General features: G+C 39.3%; 1 protein-coding gene across 2 annotated transcripts; it reads right to left on the bottom strand.

Annotated features, from left to right (window-relative positions):
- Positions 1–98: 98 nt before the first annotated feature.
- On the bottom strand, positions 99–16,555 carry LOC107800858 (serine/threonine-protein phosphatase BSL1). 2 transcript variants are annotated; one of them, XM_016624100.2, is made up of 21 exons: positions 16,469–16,555; positions 15,666–15,726; positions 15,247–15,325; positions 15,061–15,140; positions 14,874–14,968; positions 12,783–12,882; positions 11,824–11,893; positions 11,349–11,450; positions 10,888–10,969; positions 10,622–10,792; positions 4,271–4,442; positions 3,988–4,186; positions 3,747–3,914; positions 3,375–3,613; positions 2,015–2,099; positions 1,825–1,923; positions 1,556–1,755; positions 1,410–1,485; positions 948–1,083; positions 733–872; positions 99–628 (listed from the first exon to the last, which is right to left on the bottom strand). In XM_016624100.2, the coding sequence occupies exons 3-21, from the start codon at positions 15,259–15,261 to the stop codon at positions 545–547; spliced, it is 2,313 nt and encodes a 770-aa protein (XP_016479586.1). In that variant the 5' UTR covers positions 15,262–15,325; positions 15,666–15,726; positions 16,469–16,555; the 3' UTR covers positions 99–544. The 2 variants fall into 2 exon arrangements, with proteins under 2 accessions (XP_016479586.1, XP_016479585.1); XM_016624099.2 differs by having other exon boundaries at positions 15,965–16,546.
- Positions 16,556–18,134: the final 1,579 nt, after the last annotated feature.

The raw sequence follows: 18,134 nt of genomic DNA, 5'->3' as shown, positions 1-18,134 counted from the left end.
CTAGCTTGTCACAATTAGCTTCTGAGGTAGCTGTACCAAGAAATGCAACACTTAAAAATTCAGGCAGTTGAATACTTTTATTGATTGAAACCCAAATATTTCAACCTTAAAGGGTCTGCGACATGATCTGGTACATGTCGACGTAGATGATTTTTCTAATTTCAGTGAAATAATATTTTACAGGGAAGCCACACTGATAATTAAGTTAAGAAAAAACACATCCGTAGCTTTTTACATCACAACACCTAGCACTCTGCTAACAATACTCCCTTTTCTATAAATAACCCTGTTTAAACTTCATTAATATTAATCTATATCAATTTTTCACTCTTTAACAGCTAAACCTCTACCTCTCCAGCTATGTTACATGTTGGATGCCTTCTGACTAGTATCTGTAGAATACAACAGGGCTTCTGTAGACTGTACGGAAATAGTTACATGGTCGATCTGTGCTGAATTTCCAAGCAATTTATGAATGCATCACAACGGAATTTGTGACTCCACAATAGAGCAAAATGAAATATCCAAAATAGACGACTGGGCATCAAATATAGGCAAGTGAGCTCCGGTCATGATCTGGTTGTGGACGACCCCTAGTAGGAGTAGGCGGTCTTTGAATGTTGAGTTCCTAAAGACAAAGAACATCTATAAGTACACCTCAGTAGGAAACAATATGACAATTGTAAAATAAAATGTCTGCTCAAATAGGAAAAAATAAAGTAATATTAGTACCTGCATCCAAGTGTCCTCCATTACTCGTTCTGGAGACGTTTCAGGGGATTGAAGAGGAGGAGGCAAAGGATGGATCAACTTTGGAACAATAACCAACCCTCTGCCTACTACTAGTATAGCACCAGCATTGTTGGCGGTTCCTGAATGTACTTTCTTGGTTAGAATGCGTACTGTAATACATGGGAAAGAAAAAAACTTTAGTATTTAATGCATACCACAATAGTTGGTGGCAGAAAAAAGAGTGATCAGCTGCCCCTGGGCAAATCTTTCAAATCCATCCATAACACACTCATGTGCTCTTATAATCAGCTGTAGTTTGTTTTTCTTGCAGAAGTCAGTAACACGATCAGGCTGCAAAGTTGTGAAAGCCACAATTGTCATAAGATCACATTGTAGTTTGTAAATGAAACTTGACATGAAAAATATAAGGTCCCATATGATAGTAGACATGTGCATCCTTCTGTTAATCCGTAATATGGTGGATCAAATCACGAATAATAAATAAAAATTGAGTTTAAAAGAAAAGAAAAAATTTCAGTGAAGACCATACAAGATGAAAAACACAGAATTAAGAAATTTAACACTTAAAATGATTTATCTATCGCAGGCTGTCTGAAACTTTTACTATCAATTATCTAGTTGAACTGGTGAAATCAATTAAAAAAAGCGTGACATACCCCAAATGTTACAAGACCAGGCCCTCTGGCATTAGGTCTTAATCCTTCTACACTGTCATTTTCTGTGGGATCAGACCTGCAAATAAAATCAATGACAAAAATCTTTCCCTGAATGCTTGACAGACGGTATTGAAAAAGCAACATACCATAGCAAATCCATTAAGACTATCGAACCAGCATCCATTGTTATAGGCCTCTCTATCTTTTCTATCTGCTCAACTGAATTAATTGACCTCCCTATGCCACCATGCATGCAGATGATTTTCTTTTCGATGAGGGCAGCCAATGGAAGATAGTTAAAAAGCTGATTGAAACGCGTCCATGCCCAGATCCCATCACTCTCTCCCTACATGGATGTCTTACATCAGAATAGCCCAATACATTTTAAGGATATATATTCGACATTATAACTTACCATTCTCTCGATGCATTCAATACGGAAGCCAAAAAGTGCATTTATATCAGCAGCTTCATGATTCCCCCTTATCAAATGTACATTCTCTGGATATTCAATCTGAAATTTAGAACAAGTGAACGATTTGGTTAAATAAAGGGATGTCAATACATGACAGGCAAAGTACCATGTTAGACAAGTCAAGGATTACCTTCAGAGCCAGGAGTAAAGTGATTGTCTCCAAGCTGTGCTGTCCTCGATCAACGTAATCACCCAGAAACAAATAGTCAATGTAACTGAAACACACAAAGCAGTGTGTCATCAGACACTAGAGAAGTTGATAACGGGAGATAGAGTACAATAGTAAATATTTCATTAATTGTTAAAAAGCTTCAAAACTGTTTAACATTTTCTTTTGATTGTTACAAAGTGATAACAACTTTCGAGCCTCAGAAAGACAAACATCAAACTTCTTAGTTTATAGACGATGAAATTATAGCAAAAATAATCTTGCAAATAATGGCGGACCTTAGGAATCAAGACATTGATCTTTCAGGCACAAGAAATAGTATTTAATAGGATAATTAACAGTCTTCGGCATATTGGTCAGCAAAATATAAATATCTAGACACTGGATTTTCTACTTAGTGACAGGGATAAAGAACTTGCAACATCGACCTGGGGATTCACTTTTTTTTTGTGTGTGGTAAGAATCCAGAGATTCATTGTTTTCAGCTTTGAAACTCGGGGGGATAATGGGACCCACCCCTCTAACCACCTCTTAAATACCAGACTTGGTTCATCAGCCAGGATTCGAACTTCTGATGTGTGCCTAACACACATCCCCCGTTGTTCTACCTATGTTGAACCAAAGTTGAGAGCTGGAGAATATGGATTACTAGCAATTTAGTTTGGCAAAACCAACAATAGTGGTAAAACTATATCAAAAGTACAGTATTCCAGACTTCCAACTAATAATTCCTTTAACAGGCTACCTAAGGCCAAAGAACGAACACTTGTCCGGATACTTAAGTAGTAAAAAAGTATTAGGAAGCTGCGCACCCATGAACTTATGAGCAGGTTTAGAGTCAAATAGGAGATATTCCACAGAATCCAACTAACACTTTAAGCTAAGGAGGAGTTATCCCAATTATTTAAGCTATCATATCATATGCTAGGCAAACTAATCTTTCTTTGGCAGGGGTAGCTGTCATCTATAAGTTTGTCGCTGACTGCTGGTGCTAGGAGACATTCTTTACACTCTGATCATGGAAGATTTTCTTCCCCTAAGTTATTTTACTACAACTACTACTTCTGTATATGGCTGATTATCTGCAGAAGGATTTTGACAAGGATGAATAAACTTTCCTGGACAAATTAAATTTCAGATTCCTTTCAACTTATCTCAAATTTAACATAATTACTTCCTTTACTCATCTTTGTTCAGAGTTAAGATAATTAGATTTGGGAAGCATGCTAGAAACTGAAACGCAAGCTTATGTTGAAATTGTTCAGAGCAGTCTGGCTACTACAAATGAAAAACCTAATGGTCAAGCTTCGATCAGACTTACGTAATATCTCCAGCAGTTGAAGGAAATCCATATTCATCAAATAGCCGCATCAGATCACCAAACTGTCCATGAAGATCACCAAAGACTTTGACAGGAGCTTTCAATTGAAGTACTGTAGGCTCATGCATGAAGATCTGCTCAGCTGCATAACAAAGCTCACCCACTTCATATGAATCGAGAAAGAACTTTCTATTAACAGGTGCTTTCCAATTTCGCGGCCTAAGCAAAGTGGATATGATCTGCAATACAGCAACAGAAGATTACATATTCCGACAAGTAAAGATCAGCAAAAGGAATATAACAAATAGAGATTACTGTTGTTAAATCATTAAGGATTGAGAAAAAAAGAAATTGCAGCTTGCTGGGGCTTACCTTCTTATGCAATCCTTGAGGTGATTTCTGCCGCGCGAATTTTTTTGTTGGATTTGAAATATCATTATATGAGGGAAGCATTCGTCTGCTCTCATTTTCAAATTGATCCAATGACAATTGCCTCACCATTCCCCCCAGGTTCCCAACAGTTTCTTTTGCAACTACAACCTGCAGTATTAGAAAAGTGATTTCGCCGCCTGCCAAAATAAACTAACACTAGACGAAAGAGCAGAGTACATACAGCTCTAGTATGGAGGCGGACAGCTGACTCACTGTCGCTACCCTCAGAACCGGTGTCTGGAACTTGAGAGCTCTCGTCTGAGACGGATGTTTCTTCAGGAGTGGCAGACGCAGCCTGCGCTAATTGCCAGACAGCATTAGCAGCCTCAGCTTCAGCAGCAAAATCCTTGGTCAATTTTTCCATAGAATCTTTATCCATGCTGTTAAAATGCAACGCTTCAAATAATGAGGATGAGCTAAATGAAAAATGATATCAAGAACTAGAGATAACAGCGAAATATTACCTCAACCCACCAGATGGGTGGATCTCTGGTTTTCCATCTGGAGTTAATATATTTGAGTTGTTTGACATTGGAGAGCCAACGGTTGGGGCTCTCTCAGATGTTAAGACTGGGGAATTGATGTCAGAATGTAATGGAGAATTTTCTGCAATCAGACATTCATCCAAAAGCGTATCTGCAGCCAAAGTATCTGATTTAAGAACACCGTGAAACCAAATGATCCAGTGAGTATCTTGATCAGCATGCGACTAACAAAAGCATAGACCACCCTTACTATGAGGTTCTTTTGGTTCCATATGAAGGTCCTTTCCACAATAACATTCATTGCAAAACTAAAATGAGATGGAGGGGGTACTTGTTTGATGTAGGAATATTGGTTTTTTTTTTTTGCAAAACTAATATTCCTACAGCAAACAAGTATTCCCTCCATCTCATTTTATGTGACATAGTAAGTATGGAGCACGGAGTGTTACAAGGAAAGTCAGCACTAACAAGAGAAGAAAAATATGAAAGTAGTAGTTGATAAGTTAGTGTAACAGTGAAGACATTTATTAGAAGGGAGGGGAGGGGAAATCAGTCTCTGAGGGGAGGGGAGGGCTCACCGGATCAGTGGACTAAGCCGGAATCAAACGTTAGATCGAGAAGAGACGGGAGGTTTGAATTTGGGAGAAGAAGACAAAATTTTAACAGGAGGAAAAGACGTGAATGGGTTAGTGATGCGGGCTGGAAAGGCAGAATGGGCCGGTCCTCTTTTAACTATCATAGGGCCGGGCAAGATTTCAGCAAGTATAGGCCTGGGCCTCCACACATAGGCCAAGCAACTTTTCCCAATTCTATTAAAATTGATCCCAAGGGGCCCAGATTATATCAAGCTGCGTCTGATAAGGCTCCTAAGCATATGGGAGCCGTCGCTCCTTCTTCTTCTGTCAATGATGCCTCACACAGTGGTATTTCTTCACCAAGCACTAGTGACCTGCGCCCCTCTTCGGCCACTGCTCCAGGGGCAGCACCGGCTAAAGCTGATGGTGTCATTCCACGGCCCCCGCCTTTGATGGACCCAACTCCATCGCCCCCTCATCTCCCCCTGTGCTGAGGTTACAATACAAGCTCCTTCCTCTTCTGGGGAGATTGCCGCGCTTGCCCCAACTGATGTCAGAAGCGGGCCAGTAATACCAGTTAATATGCCGCCAAGGGTTCCATCACGTTACCTTGCCAGAGAGGCATTAATTTCAGAGGTTGGTGCCTCTCAAGGAAACGACGAGATCCACCCGGCACCTAAAGTTCTTATTGCTAGCAATGCTATGGTCTTGCATTCCTCCGGTAGGGGCAAGGAAAAGGTACTTACAGAAGACGCATGTCCAATTTCGTCACGGATTAGAGAAAGGGATATGTCCTTCTGGATGGAGGATAAACTATTAAACTTTGGGAAGTTCTTAGGTGTTTCTTTTGAAGGGAAGGAAGATAGGGTGCTAGAACTGTTGAGGGAGATTGAGCAACAGTCTTTTTACGAAGGTGCAGGAAGAGAGTTGGGTAAAGGTGTTAAGCAAAATAACTTAGGGGATGTAGTGGTGTATCAGAGAAGGGGCCGGGTGTGTGACAGGGAGAAAGGGACCTCGGCTAGGGGGGTGAGGAAATGGGGGCTATTGTTACTTATGGAAGTTAAGATTCTTTCATGGAATGTGAGGGGAATGAATGACCCAAACAAAAATGGCCATCATCAAAATGGGAGTTAGGGAGTGGGGTGCCAACCTAGTTTGTTTTCAGGAGACCAAAATGGAAGTTTTGTCGGATGCGATCGTGAGAAGTGTCTGGAGAGGTAGTTGGGTGAAATATGACTGGGTTCCAGCAACGGGAAGTGCCGGGGGCATTCTACTTATGTGGGATGATAGAAGTTTGGAGGTAAAGGAGATTAGGAAGGGAGTTTTTTCTTTAGCAACTCTCGTCAAAGATAGAGTGAGTGGGGTGGAGTGGGGATTTGGGGAAGTGTACGGACCGGTAGGGGAAGGGTCCAATGTGTCTTTCTGGGAGGAAGTGGCCAATATTATGGGGGAATAGGACATTCCATGGGTTCTAGGGAGAGACTTTAACACTATTAGATTCCCGGATAAGAGATTAGGGTGTAATCTGATTTCGAGGGCCATGGAGGAGTTTTTTGACTTCATCAATGATCACTTTCTCATTTGATCTTCCTCTGTCAGAGGAAAGGTTTACTTGGGCCAGGGCGGAGGATTCCAACTCAAGGTCTAGACTTGATAGATTTCTGATATCGCCCTCCTGGGATGAGCTGGTGCCGAATGTGCTGCAGATTCCTTTACCTAGGCTGACTTCGGATCATTTGCCTATCTTGCTAGATGGATGCAGAGGGAGGGGGTGCGTGCTCCCTTCCGATTCGAGAACATGTGGTTGAAAGTGCCAGGATTTGGTGACAAAGTGAAAGAATGGTGGACAAGCTACGGGGTATCAGGGTCACCATCATTCCGTCTGTCGAAGAAACTCAAATTGCTCAAGGGAGATATTATTAGGTGGAATAAGGAGGTCTTCGGGAGGGTAGAGGTCAAAATGAGGGAGCTTATGCATGAATTGGGGGAATTAGAGAGAGGGGAAGGGTCGAGGGAGCTAGATGAATCTGAGAAAGCGAAATTGGGGGAGGTTAAGAGGGAAATAGTCGAGTTAGCAATAGCTCAGGAGACTAGTTGGCGACAAAAATCAAGGGCGTTCTGGTTAAAGGAGGGGGATTCGAATACCAAGTTTTTCCACAGGGTTGCGGTTGCAAATCGAAGGAGAAACTTCATAGAGTCCTTAGTTGTGGATGGGGTGAGGATTGAGGGAGATGAGGAGGTAAAAGGGGCGATAGTGGGGTTTTATGAGAACTTATACAAAGAGGAAGTTAGTTGGAGGCCTACTTTGGGGGGAATAAAGTTCAACCACATAGGGGAGGGAGACAGTGAGTGGCTGGAAAGAGCTTTCGAGGAGGAGGAGGTGCACGATGCTGTGTCGAGTTGTTCTGGTGATAAGGCCCCCGGGTCTGATGGTTTCTCCTTGGCCTTCTTCCAGCTCTGTTGGGACACCATTAAGGGGGAGTTGATGGAAGCCATTGAATACTTCCACGTGAATGGTGCTTTCGAGAGAAGTATCAATGCTTCTTTTATTACTATTGTACCTAAGAAGGAAGGCGCATCTTGTATCAGAGACTACAGGCCTATCAGTCTCGTGGGGAGCATTTACAAGATTATTTCTAAAGTGCTCTCCAACAGACTCAAGAAGGTTCTTGACGTATCTGTTTCGTCCTCCCAGAATGCGTTTGTGGAAGGTAGGCAAATCCTGGATGCTGCTCTGGCGGCAAATGAACTTGTAGACTCCAGAAGGAAAAATAGAGAACCCGACTTACTGTGCAAGTTGGACCTTGAGAAGGCTTTCGACCATGTCAATTGGGAGTTCCTGGACTTCATTATGAAGCGGATGGGGTTTGGGGAAAGATGGAGGGGATGGATCAAGTTCTGCATTTTCCTCAGTCAGATTCTTTGTCCTGGTTAATGGTAGCTCGTGTGGTTTCTTTGGCAGCTCTAGGGGTCTCAGGCAAGGTGACCCCATATCCCCCATGCTATTCATTTTAGTGATGGATGCTCTGAGTAAAATGATGGATCGTGCGGCGGGTGGAGGTTTCTTGAGAGGATTCTCAGCTCCGATCGGGGTGCTCAGTGCCCGAAGAGTCTATCATTTGCTTTTTGCGGATGACACCCTGGTTTTCTGTGATGCCGATATGGATCAGTTGACCTGCTTAAAGTAGGTACTGCAGTGGCTTCAGATAGTATCAGGACTCAAAATCAACCTCGGCAAGTGTGAGATTTTCCCGGTGGGTGAGGTTGCTAACATTGATGCTTTGTCTCATGTTCTCGGATGCAAGTTGGCCTCTCTTCCCACTACTTACCTGGGTCCACCATTGGGCGCTTTGCATAAGGATACTACGGTTTGGAATCCAGTCATTGAAAGGGTTGAAAAAAGATTAGCAGGCTGGCAGAAACGGTACTTGTCAAAAGGCGGTAAAGAAGTGCTTATCAAAAGCACTTTGTCGAGTATCCCTACCTATTACTTGTCCCTGTTGCAAGCTCCTGTGAGCATCACAAAAAAACTGGAGCGGCTTCAAAGGAATTTTCTTTGGGATGCGGCAGATGGAACTAGAAAGTTTCATCTAGTGAATTGGCAGACAGTCACTTCCCCAAAGAAGTGGGGTGGACTTGGAGTAAAAGATCTTAGGGTATTCAACAGAGCTTTGTTGGGGAAGTGGATGTGGAGATTCGGGGTAGAAAAGCATGCTCTATGGAGGGAGGTCATAGTAGAAAAGTACGATTCCACGGGGCGGGTTGGAGGAACAAGGCAATCACAGCATCATTCGGGTGTGGCATGTGGAGGAACATCATGAAGAACTGGGAAGCTTTCTATTGCAACATCACTTACAAAGTGGGAGATGGAAGGAGAATCAGTTTTTGGAATCACAGGTGGTGTGGAGAGGATACTCTGAGGATCTCTTTCCCCACGTCTTCAGAGTTTCAAACCAGAAGGAATTGATGGTCCAACAGATTCGCAAGGAGCATGAAGGGGGTAGTATGGGACCTTTCTTTTAGAAGGAACATACAAGATTGGGAGATTTCGGAGCTCCAAAATTTGTTGGCACTGCTATACAGGCAGACATGCCCCATCCATCTTGCGATTTTTGGAGATGGGGGTTGTGTGGCGATGGTTTGTTCATCGTAAAGTCATTTTACCAGAGTATGTTGGCGAGAGAGGAGGCTACTTTTCCATACTCATCGATCTGGATTCCTAAAGCGCCCACGAAGGTGTGCTTTTTTGCATGGCTAGCAGCGAGGGGAGTGATCTTGACAGCTGAAAATTTGCGAAAGAGAGGAATTACACTTGTTAGTTAGTGCTACATGTGTAAAAGCTCAGGGGAAGAAGTTGATCATCTTCTGCTGCATTGCCCTGTGTCCTGGGGTTTGTGGAGGGCAATCTTGAATCTTTTTGGTGTTCAATGGGTGATGCCAAACACTGTAAAGGAAATGCTATATAGCTGGGCCGGTTTCCGTAGAAGAAGCAAGCAAAAGGCGTGGAAGTTCGCCCTATTAGCTCTCACGTGGATAGTCTGGGGAGAGAGAAATAGGAGAGTTTTTGATGGGATTGAGTTTCCGTTTTCACATCTTAAGAATAGTCTTTTATCTTTGATCGCTTTTTGGTGCACACTTTGATCGCTTTTTGGTGCACACATATAGCCCCTGCTTGTGTAAAAGATTGCGCGTCTTTTGTAGAGAATCATGTTCGATATAAATTCTCTACTTTTTGGTATACTTCTTGTATGCGGGAGTTTTTTCTCCCTTTTGATTAATACAATTTACTTTATAAAAAAAACAGTGAAGACATTTGACCACTGGTTAAAGCTGAAATGTATCTGTGAATTTTAATCTTTGTAATCATTGTAAATTCACCTTAAATATTTTCGAAGGTCCTAAAATCGAAGTGTCATACAAATTGGGACAAAAAGAGTACAAAATGCTACTTCTACCAACATAAAATATCCGTGCATGTGACTTGCCAAATTCATCTCTTAGGTACGACATCAATCTGCTCTCACTCTTACAAAAATATTATGAATTTAAAACCAAAGATCTCACTAGCTAGCTTATTATTACTTCAGAAAGGACATATGACCTTAAATTTAGCTAACCTTTCCCAAGTCATTGTTCATCGCTCTCTTCAATAATTATCTAATGCTGGACTAATGATTGTAAATTCCGTCTAAAATTTGATTTCTTATGGGTACGTAAAAAAGAAGAAAAAAGTCATTGTATCACATCTGTTGCTGAAAGTGAATAAACTCCGAGCATTTGACAATCCTTTTATAGATGGAGTGCTAACAGAAGAATTTTGCTTAGAGGGTGTTTGGATTGGCTTTTAAGCTGGTCAAATAAGCTTTTAAGCTCTTTTTAGCTTTTCCCAGTGTTTGGCAAAGTCAAAAAGTGCTTAAAATAATTTAAAAATTGCTTAAAACAAGCCAAAAGCAAGAAGCTGGGCAATCCCAACTTATTGCTTTTTGGCTTAAAAGCTATTTATGCGGAAAAGCCACTTTTTTTAAGCCAATTCAAACGGACTCTTAGTCACACAGACCTTTATAGAAACCCTAACCTTCTCAGAGCTTAACTCATGTAAATACATTTATCACTAGATCGAGCATTCTGCAAGATAAGTGTACAGAGATTAACCAGTTGAAGCTTTTTTACTAGTTGGGAGTGTGGTTATTAAAAGGAGAAGAATAGACATCATTCGAACAGTCTAAAATCTGCATCTGCCTGCGGCTTTCATTACCTCCTCTAAGACCACCATAGATATATATCCGAACACCAACAGATGCAGCTGCATGCCGACAGCGACGCATAAGCTCCAAAGAAGGATCTTGTTCAGCGTGGGCCTTGCTACCACGTGAAGCGGTTACCAGGCCATTTCTATCTAGCCAAACTCCAGCTGCTGTGTCCAACACTTTTTAAAAGCAATAAAATTGAAAAGATTTAATGACATCCCATTAACAATATATACGCAATCAAATTATGCACAAAGGATAATCCCACATTTACCTGCAACAGCTGCTTCACCTTCTACTGCACGTCCACCTCTAAGAACACCTCCTGTAACATGCAATCTTGCACCAACAAATACCTGATCACCGGCAAAAATGATATTCAAAAATTTTCAGAAAAAGTGTGGACCGTGGGAGGCAAACAGGATAGACATGACCCAAACTGCAGAAATATTACTCCCACACTCATTCCTCTTAGTCTGTCCCAAAAAGAATGACACCTTTCTCTTTTTGGAAGTTATTTAATCTTAGCGTCCCCATTTTACTCTTAACGATATGACTTGTTTGGACCCACTTGATATAGAAGTTCATTCTTTTTTAAGGAGAGAAAAGATGAAAAGACATGTAGAAAGATAATTTTGGTAGTTTGCATATATTTAGCTTACATGTCAAAAATCTTCTTTAGTTTCTGAAGTCAAACACTTACACAGAAAATAGAACAGAGGGAGTAGTACTCACCGCAGCATGTTGATACCTCGGTGATGGTGCTACTCCTGGTGCAAGAGTCCACTCCCACTGACCATTCCTATGCATAAGCAGGCCATAAGCATCTGTTAAGGGCTGCACATGGAAGCACATCCAGGAATCAGCAACCACATCATCTAAAGGCTACATATCAAAAGCACTATCCAGGTCGTAACCAACAGTAACAGAGGCCATCCTCATTTAGGACTATTAGTTGCATTAACAGCTGCTGAAAGAACAATTACATATCCAAGAAGATTGAGCTTACAAACACCTAAAACCAGCTACTTTAGTTTTCCTTTGTATGCCAAAACAAAACACAATTTGAATGCCATTTTCAAAATAATGTTAAAAATCTAACAAACTGTGAGCATCAGCTAAAAAGAACTCGCTATTTTGAAGCAGGAAACAAGCCAGTGGAAGAGTTTATCAGTCTAAATGTTGATGACTATATAAACAACTTACTTACCGTGCCTGAAGCATCTCTCCCACCGCAAAGCAAAAACATGCCATCGGTCCGAGCACTAGCTGTTGCATACCTAAGAGAACATAAATTTTCAGTACCATTATGAGTAAGAAAACCACACCATGAATGAGTATGTAGGCTACCAAGAACAAATAATAAGTACAAAGAACAAGAGAGAGTGAGAGAAAGAGCGTGCGAGAGAGAGAGAGAGAGAAGCAACCGTAGATTGAAAAGGCAAAATAAAAGAAGTCTACTGTGGTAAGATTGAAGGAGAGAATTATGTTGGAAGCAGAATCTTGGTGGAGGTATCAAGTCAAAGACATTTTCTGATCAACTACTTCAGAGAGGTATGACAGAGTAAATAATAACTGCGAGATAGCAGCACCAGACAGTTTTCAATGGACAATTTCGAGGACAGAAACACATTTTCATAGCATATGGGGAAGAGATATATAAAAAGTGGATATGTGCTTCTGCAATAAAATAAAAAGAATTGAAAGAACACCATAAGTTGCGAAGTGGCATTTTATGCCCAACGCGGTGACAAGGTATGAATAGAAGACACATGGGTGATCAGTGATCTGAACAGAGAGATTAAAGAGGAGAAAGTCCTAAATGGGTCAAGCGACTCAAGCCCTTGCTCAGAATTAAAGGATCCTCGCATAAGCTCATAGATGAATAAGTACGCCAATACCTCAAGAGTAAATATTTTTGTTACTCCCGTCTATCATTTGTCACCTAGTTTCTGAGAAACGCTTCTATAGTCAACCCAGAACAGCTTTTTAGCATGAACATAGGGTAGTATTCAATGGATATAGAAGATCTATTTGTCTGAAATTCATGAATTGGACTATCTAATGATAGTACATTAACAACAACAATAACATCAAGAAAAACCAACCAGGAAGACCCTCGAAGTTACCAAGAATACTTGGAACTGAGATTAAACAGTGGAGACTCACATTCTAGCTGACGGTTTATCGCCTTCTGGATTGAGCCTCTGCCACACATAAGGTTTCTGAGCAGTATCCAACGCCCAAGCATCAGACAGAACTCTTTTCCCTGGAAATCAGTGAAAATTAAACATATAGAATATATACGAGGGCTAAGCAACAGAGAGCTATAAACTACATGCAGCATATATGTTTTTTGAGAAGGAAATTTCATGCAGCATATATATGTTCAGCATAGAACTCTCAATCCATCTGAAAGGCAAGCTGCAGAATGAGATATGACGTGCATTATTCAATCAAGTCAACTTGATCCAAAACAATGGATGTTTGTCTAGGACAGCTAAGGAAAAGAGGTCTTCCAATCATCTTTTATCAGTCACGTTACAGGGTTTTATAAAGGTAAATTTTTTAATGATAAAGTAATGCTACCACTGCATATTTCTTTTTGCTGTCTCTTTTCTGCTCCTAAGGTATGCCTAAAAACTGTGATAAACCATGCGCTTTTAATCTTCAAAATTACATTGTTATGGATACATCACACTGTTACTGAGATTTTAGGAAAAATAAATGTGGTCAGATCATGCTATGACACCATTGAAGTAAAGTCGTGGAAAACTAAGCTAGATCAAGACATAACTATCCATAATGTTATTCCAAATATGATAATTCTATTTATGACTACATAGTCAGTCAGTAAGCAATCTATCAATGAACTACGCCTCAATCCCAAATCAATTAAGGTCAACTATATGAATTGTCTATACTAATTCTGCTCTATTTAGGTACATTTCATTCGAATAATAAAATAGTTTGCTTAAGGCAATGAGAGGTTCTCTAAATCTCACAATTATCTCCACATGGACGATTAGTATAATCCCAACTAGTTCGTATCACCTATACAAATCCTTTATTTGCATCATGCTCCTACTTTGTTTCCATTGTGTTCTGATCTTTGCTAAATATGCATTGGTTCCTAGAGATTTTAAGTCTTTTGAGACAACTCTCCTTCAAGTGATTTTACTCATACCTCATCTCCTTTTTAATACCTTTTAAACTAACATTTCATACGTACTGGAGCATATGGAGGTCTATGTAAGTCATGGCTAAACTATCCAATGCAGTCTTCTCCATAAACCTGGTTAGGAAACAGATCTTGGGTCTAAGCTAACCCCCAAAACCTAGTTATTGCTCTATAAAAAAGCTAGCTAATGAGGCGAGGATTGCCGAAAATCATATAAGGAGACAACAATCCATTTTCTCAACCAGTGTAGGATTCTAACCCCCCCCCCCCACACACACACACACACACACCCCCACACACACGCGCGCGCGCCTAAAATTAGACATTTGGAGCAAGGACACCATAACATAGGACCCCAACATTTCGATAAACCAAGAATAGGGATGGATCATACCCTTCATGCCATGTTAAGAAAATGAACCTTGAGCCTAACTCAATCCTAAAAGTAGCTCATGAGGTGAGAATTATCCAACACTAAATAAGAAGACAACAGTTCATGCCCTCAACCAATGTAGGACTCCAACATCTTCATGGTTGCCAGTTGTACCATCTGTTAGACTTTATTATTTCTAATCTTGCCCAATCTTGTATTACTTCGCATCAATCTTAACATTTGCATTTCTAGGACATTCATCTTATGACTATGTTTGGGCCTAAGAGGCCAATGTTCACTCTCTCATAACATTGTTGGTCTGATAAATGTTCTATAAAATCAGCATTTTACTTTAGTGGCTATCTTTCGTTCTTACATCTTCATTCCTCTTCTATGAAGGGGAGAGCGGCAAAACTAGCCAGTGCATATATGTTTTTTCTTACTTTGACTTGTCCTAAAACCCTAATTCTCTAGAGTGCTTTTCTGTGATTCCAACTTTTGGTTGGCCAAACTTGTGTGTGTGTGTTGGTTGTGGGGGGGGGGGGGGGGTCGAAGATATGTAGCATATCTCATCTGCTCATAGTCATAATGAATACAGCCTGCAGTGAATTATGTTGAGAGTTGAAAGAACGCAAACTCTATCTTCTGATAAGGTAATAAGAAAAAGAACCTGCTCAATCAGTAATTCATAGAAATATTTGCTCACCATCATTGCCACTGACAGTTACCAGATATCTTTGTGCAACCAAGTCCATTACATGGCCATACCGCGGTCCAGGACCCTGACCTTGAACAACAACTCTAGAAACAAACGAGGTAATTAGTCATGGACCGAGAGCTGTACAATAATTAAAAAAAGGAGATGAAATTCAACTGCATATCCAGAAGCTAACCTATGCCACTTGAATTTGTCATTAGTCAAGTCAAGCACATAAAGATCATCAGTTGAATGCCCTGCCGGTCCTATCCCACCCTAGTAACAAAACAGCAAGAGATATGGAGTAGTAGTTATTGTTTCTAATGATCATTTTAGTAATAAAAATAAAAACGATAATACTTTAATTTAGCTTTCTGATCACCTGAAATACAACCATAGTTCCAACAGCCGCAGCCGCATGTGCAGCCCTTGGTGAAGGTGGGTCACCAGCAGGTCTAACTCTGGTTAATTCGAAGAGCATGAAATCAGTATCACCACCATTAAGAAACTATCATCATTTAGATTCCAAACTTCCCTTAAACCCCACCACACACAAAGAGTGACGTTGTAGCGGAGCCAGAAATTTTAACAAGGGGATTCAAAAAAAATACAAACTTGCATAGAGAGGGAATACACTTAACTATCAAGGTGATTCAACAATTCACATATATACAAAAAAAAAGTTTGTTTTTACCCTATTTTTTCAGTGTAATATTTTAACAAATGGGATTCAATTGAACCCCCTTCAACACACTTAGCTCTGCAGATCCTAGAAGAATTAGAGAAGTAGAGAAAACACACCTGGTCCATTTTCTGGTAAGAACATCATATGAATGAACACAATTGGTTACACCAGCCAGCCCTAAAAATCAAGATTAACACCCAATTAAGCTAAGTATCAGTCCAAGAAACAGCAAAGTTTCAATCTTTACACAAAAAGGGCAAACATCATATGGAATGAACACAATTGGTTACACCACCCAGCCCTAAAATCAAGATTAACACCCAATTAAGCAAAGTATCAGTCCAAGAAACAGTAAAGTTTCAATCTTTAGACAAAAGGGTCACAAAGCAAATAGGGTAAAAGAGAAGAATTTTACGTATGCCAGGAGCAGCACCACTGCCACCCTCAATAGCAGTGGCGCCACCAAAGAGGATGAGTCTTGGACCATGAATTTTGGTAGCGGCTACAGCAGTAAGAGTATGACCACAACGTGGACCTGGGGCATCATCATCTGTGTCCCAAAACGTCTCCAAAATACGATAGGTTGGAGCCGGATGTAGCCACGGCTTCGAACCCATCACCAAAAAGTTACAAACTTTCTAATGTACACAAGTACAACAAACAAACTTCTTACTTGCAGAGCAAAAAGACTGAGAATTACAGAACATAAAAGTGGATGTTTTTTGGATCTTGAGAGAGGACATAAAAAGGAAATGACTTAAAGTAGTAATACAGGTAGTAGCAGGAGTAGCTGGCTAACTCACTTTTCAAAGTTGGGCATGGGAATAATGTTTAATATTTTTGAAATTATTTTTCTTTTTTTGTTGAGAGAAATGCAAAAAATGGTGATGAAGATGATGTTGAATCATAAAGTTTTTACCTTGTGTTGTTTGATTTGGGAAAAAATGAATGTGGGGAGGAAGAAAGATTGGTCAACCAGATATCGTATTGCTAACTTATTTCCAAAGGAAAACGCTGCCTGCTTGGTCAAATTTTAGACTTGGAAGTCTACAACTTGAAGCATTGAAATCAACTTAAATCATATTTCCTTCTAGACTTCAAAGCTAAAATAAAATTAAAGAAACCCTGGAAAAATCTACACAAATATGTGCATGCTTAAATCATGTTTACTTATTATGGCTAAGTGGAGTAATAAAATGAGATTAAAAAGTTAATTAATCATGATTAAGTGATAACCTTTCGTATTCTTTTCTTGTGGGAATTAAAAAAATCGCTAAATCGCACCAAACCGATAATTCGAGTCAAACCGAAAAAAAAAATCGATGTAGTTTGGTTTGATTTGGTTTGGTATTGGAAAATAAAACCCAACCATAAATGGTTTTGTTTGGTTTTAACTTAAAAAAGTCAAACCGAAACCAAACCAAACCAAACCAACCCGATAGCACATTTATATAATTTTAAAAAATATTTTATACATATAAATATTTATTGTAATGTAATTTATAAATATTTCTTAAACTTTTTCACAGATTTATCTTTTAACGTATTATTTCAAGTTTAGACTTAACATTCTTGAATGATAAATAAATTTTATAACGCATAAATGTAGTAACTCAAACAAAGTTCAAATCAATACTAATGCTAACAAAAGAAATTCAATTCAATACTAGGAATGACGATAGTGTTGGATAATTATTTTAGCTTTACATTGGTTTATAATGAAAATGCATAACTTAGTTTATCTTTTTCTTTAGTGCTTAGATATGTAAATAATATTAGTACTTATTAGCTATACTTATTTTAGCATGACCTATATAATATTTTTAGATTATGTTAATTTTCATTATGGCTTATTATTTAGCAATATTTGTTTTATGTAATTTTATTATTTTATCTTTGTTATTGAATATTTTAGTATAATGCTATGACTTATCTCATATTATTCTGTTAGTTTCTTGAAAAATACATTATATAATTGTATTTTACTAGGACTTAAAAAATATTTGGAGCACAAGTTACATATTTTATGCTATGAAGACTTTACTGGAAAAAATCCGAGATTGAAAAACATGACTTCGTTGGTTTGGTTTGGTTTATAAATTTAAAAATCCGATATCATTGATTTGGTTTAATAATTGAAAAATTCGAATCAACCCGACCTATATACACCCCTAGAGGGAATGTATAATGGAATAAGAACTTCTCCCTACACTTAAATAAATGTCTAAATATCAATTGATTAAATAAATAATGTATTTATTTTCGTACTTTCCTTTAGAAACGTGTACCTACGTCGATATTTCATATCTAAAGGAAATGGTAACACATTAATTATTCGAAAGATACAAGGTTGAAATAAATTTGTTAACATATTATGATAATCAGATTAGACTTTTTCCTCTGGACCATTTACCCGATAATTTTCCACAAGAGTTGGGAAATTTGGAATGTTTAGTGCATCTTGATAATTTGTCCACCTCTTCTCTTATCTCGGTTGGACCAACTAATTTGATTTTTCTACGCTTGTTTCTTACCCTCAGATCCCAAGTCTTTTGTTTCCCAAGTCCTCAAAGAAGTCATCAACA

This window comes from Nicotiana tabacum, chromosome 19, assembly GCF_000715075.1.
Source record: "Nicotiana tabacum cultivar K326 chromosome 19, ASM71507v2, whole genome shotgun sequence".
NCBI classification, from domain to species: domain Eukaryota; kingdom Viridiplantae; phylum Streptophyta; class Magnoliopsida; order Solanales; family Solanaceae; genus Nicotiana; species Nicotiana tabacum.
This window is presented reverse-complemented; position numbering and strand designations above follow the sequence as displayed.